At 31.3% G+C, this 12,258-nt stretch overlaps 2 protein-coding genes across 2 annotated transcripts; one reads left to right on the top strand and one right to left on the bottom strand.

The window, feature by feature from the left end:
• Nucleotides 1-4,806: 4,806 nt before the first annotated feature.
• On the top strand, nt 4,807-5,816 carry LOC105435544. Its single transcript, XM_011657181.2, has one exon. It carries the CDS (start codon nt 5,023-5,025, stop codon nt 5,482-5,484), a length of 462 nt encoding a protein of 153 aa, XP_011655483.1. The 5' UTR covers nt 4,807-5,022; the 3' UTR covers nt 5,485-5,816.
• A 2,021-nt stretch (nt 5,817-7,837) lies between these two features.
• LOC101216902 (nicotinamide adenine dinucleotide transporter 1, chloroplastic) lies at nt 7,838-11,970 on the bottom strand. The gene is made up of 9 exons (XM_004147066.3): nt 11,519-11,970; nt 11,256-11,342; nt 10,683-10,789; nt 9,680-9,728; nt 9,368-9,480; nt 9,135-9,229; nt 8,848-8,936; nt 8,640-8,734; nt 7,838-8,556 (listed from the first exon to the last, which is right to left on the bottom strand). The coding sequence occupies exons 1-9, from the start codon at nt 11,592-11,594 to the stop codon at nt 8,152-8,154; spliced, it is 1,116 nt and encodes a 371-aa protein (XP_004147114.1). The 5' UTR covers nt 11,595-11,970; the 3' UTR covers nt 7,838-8,151.
• Between the last annotated feature and the right edge of the window lie 288 nt (nt 11,971-12,258).

Below are 12,258 nucleotides of genomic sequence, written 5' to 3' on the forward strand. Positions count from 1 at the left end.
GCAATGAATAACGAAAGAAATAGAGATTAAGGGTCAAAAGAAAGAAGAAAAAAAATCAAACTCTGGTATTATATTCAATTGAAGAAAGATCCATCGCTCATGCAGTAAAAAAGCATGAATCTAAATCAAAAGTATTTACGCTTTCTTTTTTCTGGTATGAATCAACAAGTGCACATATGAGGACTTCTTTTTTTCAATTTCTTTTTTTTCAGTAAAGTAGATTAAGCACCGTAAGTATTTTCGATTTTATTTATCCTTTGTTTTTCAATGTTCACTTTTATTTCTTTCTAAATTTATGAGTTACTAATTCAAATTAACTTCAATACAGATAAAATCCTAATATTGTATGCGATAAAGCTTAGTGTGTGCATAAGAAAGAGTTACTGGGTTGTCAGCTAGCACTTGATGCTTGATATTGGTTTCTCCCGTTTATTTTGAGCAAGAGTGAGATCAACCATTGATCAAAGGGAGATGAAGAGTAAGATAGAAATCAATTTATGAAATCTTGAATCGAACTACAACTCAAATTCAAGATTAAAAACGCTGGACTTTACAAATTTTCATGAGTCGTTGATGGTATTCAGTAGAAATAGAAGGAGGAGGAGTTTAATAAATGAATAAGAAATAAAGAAGATGAGAATATACAGCGAAGAAAGAAGACCCAACAAAGTATAGTTAATATATGAATAGTAAATGACAAAGTCGATGTTAAACCAATGTGTATAATAAGACCAAGGGAAGGGCAAAGTACGTAAAAATAAATCAGTGGATTCCACATAATTTATCAATAGTAATCAGGTTACCATATCGTGTGGAGTAATTGCAAAAATGAGGTTCAAAGGTACTATGGTATGGTATGTCCTATTTGGGTACAGTGCCTTGCATTCATTATATAATTAGAACTAAGAGGTTGATAATTAATACTACAAATATATTATATTAAAAAGGAAAATTTTATTGCTATAGTTCTTGTTGTTTTTTTAGAACGCTAACGATTAAAATGAACGTGTAAAGAGTTTTCTATTTGATATATGTACCAAGATACGTAGAAATTTTAATAGACCTACCATTAAATAAGATGATTGTTATATGATCATTTTAACGATTAAGATGTTTGTGATTTAATTCTCCACATTTTTATTGTACTAAATAAGACATTCTTATCACGTTATTAATGACGATTATAAAAATATGAAAAATCAAGTAAAGTAATATATTTGATAGGTTTCGATAAAAAAAAACAGATGATTAAAGTTAAATCCAAACATATTATATACTTAATACATATTAATTAATAAATGATTTTTCATTATTAACTATTAATATTACACAATAAAGTATTTAACAAATGTTATAGAATAAAGAAGTAACTCAAAACAATACAATATAACATTGATTTCAAAGGTATGTTAATCATCAATTTTTGACCGCATGTTTAGGCCACGAATGATTTTAAAATGTTAAACTTGATCATTTTTGTTATTTTAGGAATTATTGTGAAATATGTTTTCAATCTTTTAAAATTAATGTTGATGATATTAAATTCACATCTGAGAATGTAAAACAAAATATTATATTAAATTGGAATACCAAAAATATATTTTACGATTTTGAATCGGATAAAACATGTACTATTACTGATGATTTTTGTTATGTTGACCAACTTCAACACTAATAATAAAAGATGAGATTAATGAGAAAAAAAACATAAAAAAAAAAGTATTCACATCTTTTAATAATATCGATCGCAACGGTCTTTTTAAAGTGTACGAGAAATATATTATTATTTAGCGTCAATATTGTTTTTATATTTGGTTGGCATTTGAGTCTCGGTTGTGCTTATTAACCGACAACCTCAACTCATAACATTCATAAATTGATTAATCAAAGTTATTAATTTGATTGATTTTAGTATATGAATGATCGATTGTTTAGTCTATATTCTTGTTTAATTAGTTGAACTTTCAATTTGATTAGATGAACATAGTTATCAAATATAAACAGCAACCCTATCAAATTAATATTTTGAAAAAGGGCTAAATCAACCAGAAACTGCCCCTTCTAACACATTAAATAAAGACAAGCAATTGTTTTGAATTTTTTGCCAAACTAACATTGACCTAGGAGATTTTTTTATATAAATAACCTAAATTTAGTTGCATTAATGTGAAGATAATATTAATTCTAAAATTAATACAAATTAACATTTTACTTGCAATCTCAAATAACTGACTATATATAGTTAAATTTTCAATGGATGATAATTAGAAATGGATGAGTTGTTGAATAGATAACTCATAAGATCAATATCGAGAATGAGAAAGAATTTGTATTCTATAAAGTTGCTATCCATTTTGAAATCACACTTGAAATCTGATTGATTCGACTATAATTAAACTCTAAAGAGAATTAAGCATTGGATGGTGTTTTGTGTTCCTAAATTTGATTCATTTAACATTAAATACAACAAAATAAAAAAATCGACCCGGTGGCTCAATCTTTAAATCTATTTTATATAACACTAAAATTAAATAAATACCCAATTCTTTGTTCCTGTTTAAATTAATTTATGATAAAGGAACGAAAATAAAACTCATCAATTTTCAAATGGTATTTCTCATGAGTTGATAAAAATGCACACATATTAATTACTAAAGGGACGCATACCTAATAGTGTACTATAGTAGAAGTTTAATTTGTGTATAAGTTTATTGTGTTATTATACCAACCTCATACCTTAATTAAAAATATTCACTTAGTATCAATATAACAAACTTAAACATAATTCAATTGATTAAAATATATACATTCATTCAACTACTATTCATATATTTATGCGTCTAAGTAGCGTGCAAACCGCACTAACATACCAACTCAAATTATTGGTTTAAATCGAGCATGTAAATCAATAAAATAAAGTACACACCCAAAAGTACATTTAAACCGTCAAAGCATGATGCTTTTTTTCTTTCAATTTGATCATCCTTGTTTCATGAAACCAATTACTCTACTTATTATATGTTATCATACAATGACGAATTTTTTAAGGGATCAGAGGACGTCCCCTCACATTCTCTTAATTTTGAAAACCACTGGGTTCTTGGTTAAATTCTATCTTATGACAATAATTTCCTTCCCCAAATCATTTACTAAAAGTTTAATGACTTTTTTAAAAATCTCATAAAACCCTACCTAATTTTCTATAATTTCTAAATCTACATATTTACATTACAAAAGGTATTTCTTTATTGTTAAAAATGTAGTTAATGTTATGGGAGCATTAGTGAAACATCAATTTTTTTTTTTCAACATTTTTTAGTATGTTTATTATATAGTGTCTGATATCCCTTAGATAAAATTTATAGATCTGTCACTGCTACCATATGTCATAATTTATTAGACAAATCAATAGCTACAACAACTATTGAATAAGGTGACTATTATGTTCTCGAATTTATAATAAAGTTCAATCAAACAAAATATAAGTTGAATATGTGTGTATTATATACATATTTGAAATTCAATAGTTAGAAAGTGGAATTTTAAAAATGGAAAATACTTTGAGAGTCTTCTAAAATTAAAAAATGGAAAAAGAAAGAAAAAATTAAACCAAGTACCATGTTTGTTAGACATTTTACTTTTTCTCTTTTTTTAAAAAAATTATATTCTTTTAGATAAGTATTTTACTTTTGTAAAAAAAAATGAAATTTAGGCAAAATTAAAAGAAAAAGAAAACTTGATTTTAATTTAGCTTTGATATTTGCAAAAGATGTTTTTGAAAAGTATGTAATAAAACAAGGGAATATATTGAGAAAAATGATGAATGTAAGTTTAATTTTCAAATACATAAAATTAAAAATGGGACCTAAAGGAACACATTTGAGATTTGTGTCTATTTTATTGAAAATTTAAAATTTTTTATAGAATTTTTTAAAATAGAAATTGTTTGACAAACTATTTATATTTCAAAAAATAAAATGATTAAAAAAACAAAAAATTTCAAGTTCATTTTTATAAAAAGTGTAAATATTACAATTTCTCTTATTTAAAATATTATAGAGACACAAACATAATAGTTGCATTAACATAAATTCTAAACTTATATTCAATAACACTCTTTATTTTTATATATAAACAAATTGAATCTATCAGTAAGAATAGAAACAATGACGGACAAAATAACAATATTTGAGTTAAAAATAATAACGTTTGGGTCAAAATTTAAATTCATGTGCTCAATCTCTATTGGTAAAAAATGAAATAAAGCACGACTATTAGTGTTGATAAGTAACATATCTATCCTACAGTAATTCCAAAATCTTAACAAACATCTATTGAAATACGTCGTTATAATCTGAACGAGATAACTTAAATTATATTATAGTTTTTCCTTTTTTCACCATTGAACTAAAATCTGAGAATGGGTAGGTAACAAGCACAGGACAACAATTCCACGTTCTCTTATCCCAATTTTGACATCAATACTATTAAAAACATAAAAATTTGAAGGAACTAAATAAAGAGAAATCTCATATTAATAACAAAATTTGCCATGAAATGGTGAGAAAGGAGGAAAGAAAAGGAAAACCTTTGGTAGACAATCCACGTTTTAATCTATGGGTACCAACCTAAAGTGACAAAGTAGAGTTAGTAAATGACTTTTGTAGGGGTAAAGAGGTAATTTAAAGCTCTAGTCAAAGAATATGAACAAAAAAATGGTATTAATATTAAATACTATTTATTAATTAATAGTAGAATTTTACTGGGAAAATGAACCAACTTTTTTTCCTCTCTTCTCTTTCTTCAACATTCAATAAATTTCTCTTTTCAATTCAAAGTTTTAGACTAAAAAAATATAATGAAACCCCAAAAAGAAGAAAATAAGAAAAATAAAACCCCCAATTCCCAACGCTCTCAAAAATCCTCTCCGAATTCCCTTCTTCAATCATTACAAGATTTTCAAATTCCATTCCAAAACTCCATCCATCGATTCAATAATTCTTCTTCCTCTGACCTTTCTCCATGGCGTCGCTTCTCAAATTCAAGCTCCTTCCGACGCACTGCGGCGTCGCTCAGAGTCCTACTTTAAGCCCTAGGACCAGTCCTCTCGTTCACCTCCGCCGTCGGAAAACCACTCTTCGGATGCTTCTCACTCGGAATTCCGGCCGTCGGTCTCCTCGTCGCCGCTCCTTACCGGAGAATAAGAACAGAGACGACCGTAAGGGTTTGTCGCGGAGTAACACGTTGAAGGATTTGTTCGTTTCCTCGCCACCGTATCTTGGAACTGACTGTGATGTTCACCAGACGGCGGTCACGGCTCCAACCCGGAACGTGACTCCAGTTTGTGAGAAGGAGAAGGAGGAGGGTCACGTTGGATCACCCGGTTGGAATCCCGGTTCCCCTAGACCGGGTTGGACCGGTTTCCGATATAAATACTTGCTTCGGAAAACTTGGCGGCCGGTGCTCGTCGGAATCCCCGAGTAATGGATTCTCTTTTTTTTTTTTTTTTTTTTTAGTTTTAAAAGAAAACATCTTTTAATTAATTTAAAAATATATCTAATCTAATATTTCTATGTTTTTTTAGTATAGATTTCAATCTTTACTTAAAATAGGGATGGGGGAAAGGATTAAGATCTTAATCAAGTGGGTTTGGGGAAATAATAATTTGTTGCTATGGAAAATTATGAATAGATTTCCCATGAGTGGGAATTTGCTTATTTTTCTGTTCAATTTTACGCTTGTTTAGTTTTTCTAATCATATGTTAATTAGTCAAATTAACTCTATACAATTCGTAGTACCAAATTTAAGGCTTAAACCTTGATTGATTTTCTTGATTGTTTTATTATATAGTTTATGAAGTTGTATTTAAAATCTTGTTCTTAACTTTGTATGGTTTAGTTGGAGTGAGCAAATCCTAAACCAAATCTTTGATTGACCCCACTTTGACCATAGTCAAGAATAGTTAGTGAAATTTGAGTTAACAAATCTACTAGTGGCTTAACTCGATTTTAAAAAAAAAAAATTGATGAAGATTGTCATCCATCGGTTCTTTTTATATCCTAAGTATCGTTCTTCCACAAATTTGTGGACTTCCAAATCTAGAAATTTTAACACCTTCCATCCCATAGTTGGGGGAACACGTCGTCCTCTTGTATATACTATCATGCGAGTGTTTTCAGTGCACATGCTCAACCCACCTAATGCCTTCATTTTATGTGTGTACATCCGTTGAACATTCATGTGCACACGTACAATGGGTTGTTGGTTGAACATGCATGGAGCATCGGGTGGACATCATGTGGACTATTTGGATTTTGTACTAGGTGGTAGGTTACTCAAAAGTTGAAGTTCTTATCAAATAACAAATCGTTCGTATAAATATGGAAGTGTAATCATGTTTGGCATAAATTCTATTTAGAAACTATTAACTTTTGAACTCATTATTATTATTATTATCATCATCATCATCATCAATGATATGTGTTCTAAGGCCACACTTTAACGAGTTTGACCGTTAAGTTTCCAAAAGAATATTCAAATTTCTATTAAAGTGACCCATTAAAGAATTTAATCAAATAAAGGTTAAAATAGTACTGAGAGGAAGTTTAAGATTCAAAATATGAGATCTAAAACTAAAAAAGCCAAGGATCTAAACAAAAAATTAGTACAAAAGCTATTGTGTAATAATCAAAATATATTATTTCCTTTTAGTTTATTTATTTGGGACTTATTTTTTGAGGGATGTGTAGAGAGAGAGAGAGAGAGAGAGAGAGAAAAAAAGAATTGGGACCAAGAATTTGAATCAGATATAGAAAAGGCATATGAAATGTTTCTGTCACAAAGAAAAAGCAAAATAAATTCCACTCCTAAAAAGCAACGCATCTCAACTTTAGATAAATATAACTCTGATTTCATTTGTAAAGACATAAAAATTGACGTGCCCTTTTGGTGGGATAAGTTCCTATTGCTGCCTTCAAGGATCTTCTCCATTTCTTTCTTATCGACCCCTTTACACAAATTTTCAACTTCATCCTTATGATCTTATTAGTTTATAGACTTAATTCATATTAAGCCGATGTGACTTCAAAAGTTTCAATTTAGTCTTATTTGACCAATTTGGTCCCTAAACATTTTATTTGTATGTTACAAATTTTCATTTGAGTTATTATGCTCGTGGACTATTTTTGGATTTAATACCGAAAAACTATTGTTCTCTCAAACTTCTACCAAACTAGTAAGAAAAAGAGGGAGAGAATAAATACTTAATCTCCAAAATTTAAGTTTGATACCATCTTAGTCCTTGTATTTTTAAGTTTAATATTGTAACTCTCTGGGTACCGTCAAATAATACATTTTTTTCCATATCTCAAAAACTTGAAAATCAAATTTGAAAACTCGAGTATCTAAATGCATGCTAGGGAGATCAAAAGTGTTCTTTTCATTATTATGCAACTCTTCCAAAATAAGAAAAAAACAGAGAAAAGAAGACACTAGATCTTAGTGAAAACCTAAGTACTTACAATTATTAGTTCAAAGTTAGTGCTAGATTTGATGTTTTCCCCCATAATTTATAAGCTTAGTTGTTTATACTTTTTCCCATATATCATGTACTCAAATTCATCTTCTGTTCTCACCAGGGCCCCACAATTTCACATTACCCATGTAATCTTGAGCACATCCATCTTCTTCTCAAGCATACACAAGTAATATATATCAATGACTAACCTCCACTGAGTATGATATGATATGGTATGAAAAACAGAATGAACAGTACGTACACGAAATGTGTATCAGGACAAAACAATTCAAATTTCAAGCTATAAATAAAATATAACCTTCATATAAAATGTATTGAAACAATCTATTATCCAATCAATGAATATATTAATGTAACTTGCTCAGCATTTCATTACCAAAATTCCTTGACTCGATAAGATACAAGTTTTAATATAGCTTTCATTCACTCACAAACACATGTGGATGCTACAGGTTTTGTTCTCTTTTTCCCACCTATAGCATCTCTTAACAAGAAACATGTTACAAAATTCACAGCACATGGCGAGCATGCGCTTATTCACCGCCAGAAAATTTTTATTGTTCGTTTATAAGATTTAGAAAAAAGTAAAAAATTAAAAAGCAACCAGATTTAATCAATGTCTAGATGTTAAGCGTTCTTTATTCCCCAGAGGAAAACTAGTTTGCTTACTTGGTTGGGATTGTGATTGTTGTATGTCGGAATCTCTAACTTCGTTTGCATCGTCTATGTTCGCCTTTTGGGCCTTCACATGACTATTGCTATTGGAGTTCGGATGGGTTTCTGAATATTTATCCTCACCAGAAGGTATAACTCGCAGTAGGAACCTATGTATCATTTCATAGCTGGTGAAAGTTATTACAGCAGATGGAGTTGTTCGCAACAGATTCGTCGCACAACCTCTATAAAAACCTGGGACACCTTCCTTTCGAAAAACCTTTTTGATACAGTCCATTACTCCTGAGTATTGAGGAGCAATGTTTCTGGCTTGGCCTTGCTCTTGTAGCCGGGAACGAACTACCTGGAGATGAAGTTTAAACAGGATAAAGAATTATTAAAGACACACATCACAAACACTTGCAGAGAGAGGGTTTAAAAACCTACCTCATGTGGGTAAGTCATTACCGAGGCCGTAACTTTCGACAATGAGGAGGCAATAGCTAAATGTCCTGGACTTAGTTTGTCAACGGTTGTGTTTTCTGGAAAGAAAACAAAACCAAAACCAGTTTAAAAAAGCAATCACATTTGAATGAGTACATACACGCTTACTGATATTCTATATTATAACCAAAAGATTATCATAGTTACGTACCTCTTTTTGCAATATACGATTTGAGCCTTTCGTATGCAGGAAATTGAATTGCAACATGACTTATCCCAACCAATGAAGGGATGATACCACTGTTCAAAGAACAAATCAAAGACATGTTCTCATAATTATTTTAAAATATGAGAATAGTACAACTTATGAGTCATTATTTGTCAGAACAAAAGTTTATCACAACAACCATTATCTCACTCATTACAGTCAAGCCACAAATTTGGGAAAACATATATCCATTAAGAACTTCAATTTTCACAAATATGGTGAGAACAAACCTGTAAAGCCCACGAATTCCTTCTTCACGTACAATCCTGGTAAATGCTGAAACCATGCCTGTGTAAGGAACCACACCAGGCCTCATTCCCTGTGTCTGTTGAAACCAAAAATGCTATGAACGTAAAAGAGGAGAATAATAGAAAAGGGCTTAGCTGTGCTTTAGTAAAATGGAGCATAGAAGCCACAAACTCAGTGAAAAGGAAATGTAAAAGCACGAGAATCTGCTAATTACTTGGAGTCGGGTCTTAACAACCCACAAAGGATTTGTTGCAATGGCAGTAGATGCCCCAGCCCCAGCAGCAGCAAGCATATTTGCCCCAAACGAGAGTTGATGACCATCGTCCCCTGCAATCAAATAGCAATATATATAATAATGCAAAGCAATTCAATCAAATTTTACCACTTCTAAGGATTGAACACTTAAAACATATCCAAAATCCAAAATCTGAAATCTGAAAAGTGGACTACAACAGCATGTCCAGAAACAACTGTGTTTGTAAAAGAGGAAAGGAAAAATCATTTGCCAATGAACACCAAAACCAACCATCTGAATGAAGTAGGCCTTTTAGATGCTCATAAACTGTGAAGTAGACCTACATGTGAGATAAGCACATTTTGTCATTCAGACAATGGAAAAATGATCCAGAAACAAGAAATGGATGGTGAATTTCATAAAAATAACTTGTGCCAAAGAAAAGTCACGTGGAAGTAAATTTTGGTAAAAGTAAAGTTAAAATTCTATAATTAGTTTTAATTGTTTACATTGGTACAAAATAGAAAGGTTAGCATAACATCCCACAGTGTAAGTTTGGATGTAAATCTTTATCTCACAAGGTCCTACTGTTATAAGTACATAAACCATCATGGGGAAGCGTGGTTTCCCACTCAGGTCGTCCTGTTTTAAGTACCATCATGGAGTAGAGGGTGGATATACACAGTTATCTCAAAATTGACAGTCTTGCAAACTTTACATACTGCTCATTTCTTAACTTCATGGTACATGGTGGTACATATAACAGTTAAAGTAGGATTGGGAGAAGATTCACATTGGATAAAATCATTCTTTATATTTAAATAGGCAAAACAAATGTCTCTTAGAAAGGTATCTGAATTGCCCGTTGGAAAAGAAAACAAGAAAAACAAAAACACTAAATTGCAATGGGTTGGGGAAAAAGATCACACGGTGCATTAGGCACCAAGTGGGAAAGTAAATATAAAATGAATGTCAAGAGTGCAATCCAGGAAGTAATTCCTGTATGGAAATAATTGTGTTCGTTGAGTTGCAAGAAATGAGACCCATTAAAAAGTCAGAACTCCTAAAAATATAATGAAAAGGGAAAACAGAAGAAAGTCCTACAGAAAAGTGGATCTCAATAACTATTCATGAAATTCTAGTTCATGGATATATTTCATTATGGCGTCCGCCACGCACCACCAACATGGGCTTGAGTATTAGCAACCAACAATAAAGTCAATACATCTGTTTGGAAAAAAAAAATAAAGGTTTTAATGCTACTTTCCAATGAAATATCCAATAAAATACTCACAGCCCAGTTTGGAAGAAGTGCTACTATTGTTGGAGAAAGGCCACGATACATTCCCCTGAAACCTTCAGAACGCATTATGCTTTGTAGGCTAGTGATGATGATACTACCTGGGTAGAGAACAGCGGAGATTAAAGAAATATAATCCCTAAACAAGCTCAACCTTCATTTTCAGATGCAGAAACTATAATATCACTTATCACATAACTAAAACCAACGCAAATCCTTTGACCACTGGTCTTCAACGTCTTGATCCAGATTAAATTTCTAGTTTGGTTCTCAAAAATAATACGGTCAATCACAAACAGGTGTTACAGTCTTCAGAAAAAACGAAATAGTGAATTGATTCAGACTTATACACGGAATCATTGGAAGTTACCAACTGTAAGTGACTAATTTGATATTTCCAATTCATGGTATATTTGCACATTAAAGAATCAAACGGTCAACTTGGCTGAACTAGTTATAAGGCATGTGTCCTCAACCAAAGAGGTTAGAACATGGAATCCTTCCACCACACTTATTGTTGAACTAAAAAAAGGAACAACTTTCCCAATGTTAAGACTAAAAGATTACCTCCACTTTGACCAGAAGGGAGACCATGCACTTGCAGCCTCGTCTTGATGACATCTAAAGGGCAGACGAACGTGGCTGCTATAGAACCTGTTACGCATATCATAACACACAAATGTTAAATAATCCCTAATCACAAACTCAATGCGCATATTGAAGAAGCAAGTAACTAATCTAAACCCCCAGATTCCAAACCGTGACATTTACACCCAGCAAAAATCAAACAAAAAAAGCTCAAAATTGAGCCTGAAAACGAAAAGGCAAACCTGCAGCAGCACCGGCACCGGCGTTGCAGATCAAATCCCTAGTGCTTCGAGAAGTGCCACCAGCACCGCCACTCATCTTGCTCTCAACTACTTCCTACAATTTCTGAATGGAACAAAAGCAAACTTGCATCGCAGATCACTGATTTGAGAGCTCAAGAACTAACTAACACAAGAAATATATATAGACTTCCCCCGTTGGTCTTCCTTGTTCGTTGCATTTGACCAAAAGGGTTCAAATTAAGTCGATGAAGAAACGCAAAGAGATGAAAAATCTTCGTCTTTGAACTTGTTTGAAGGGTTTAAAGCTCTGTGATTTCGTCGCCTCAACTCTCACGACGAAGAATTTGATTCCGTGTAGCTTCGCTTCAACTCTCACGATGAAGTTTCTTCATTCTTTCTCTCTTCATTTCCCTTTCCCCCTTTTTATCTTTCCTTTTCTTTTTCTTTTTCTTTTCTTTTCGGATGATATATATATTCTTTGATGCATTCTTTTGTTTTTTTTTTTGGATTTTCAATGCATTTATTTACTAACTAAAAGTGAAAATGGATTGCTAAAAAAAACTACAATCTAAATTTTAAAAAGTTAAGTAAATGTTTTTGAAATACACCAAAATAGGACTAAACAAACTTAATTACATTTTAGTAGAAAAAAAATCATTATATTTAATTTTGTCAAATTTTCTTTTTTATTTCTCTATACTTTTTTATGAAATTATAACTTAGTCTTATTATTTATAATT

The sequence above is a fragment of the Cucumis sativus genome, chromosome 5 (genome assembly GCF_000004075.3).
Source record: "Cucumis sativus cultivar 9930 chromosome 5, Cucumber_9930_V3, whole genome shotgun sequence".
Taxonomy (NCBI): Eukaryota; Viridiplantae; Streptophyta; class Magnoliopsida; order Cucurbitales; family Cucurbitaceae; genus Cucumis; species Cucumis sativus.

Excerpts from the sequence above, each read along its gene's own strand:
- LOC101216902 (XM_004147066.3), bottom strand. The coding sequence starts at position 11,594 with ATGAGTGGCGGTGCTGGTGGCACTTCTCGAAGCACTAGGGATTTGATC. Across the intron at positions 11,343-11,518 it reads CGGTGCCGGTGCTGCTGCAG|GTTCTATAGCAGCCACGTTC; the intron begins GTTTGCCTTTTC and ends TATGCGTAACAG. Across the intron at positions 9,729-10,682 it reads CACTTCTTCCAAACTGGGCT|GTCTACTTCACAGTTTATGA; the intron begins GTGAGTATTTTA and ends TCTCACATGTAG.
- LOC105435544 (XM_011657181.2), top strand. The coding sequence starts at position 5,023 with ATGGCGTCGCTTCTCAAATTCAAGCTCCTTCCGACGCACTGCGGCGTC.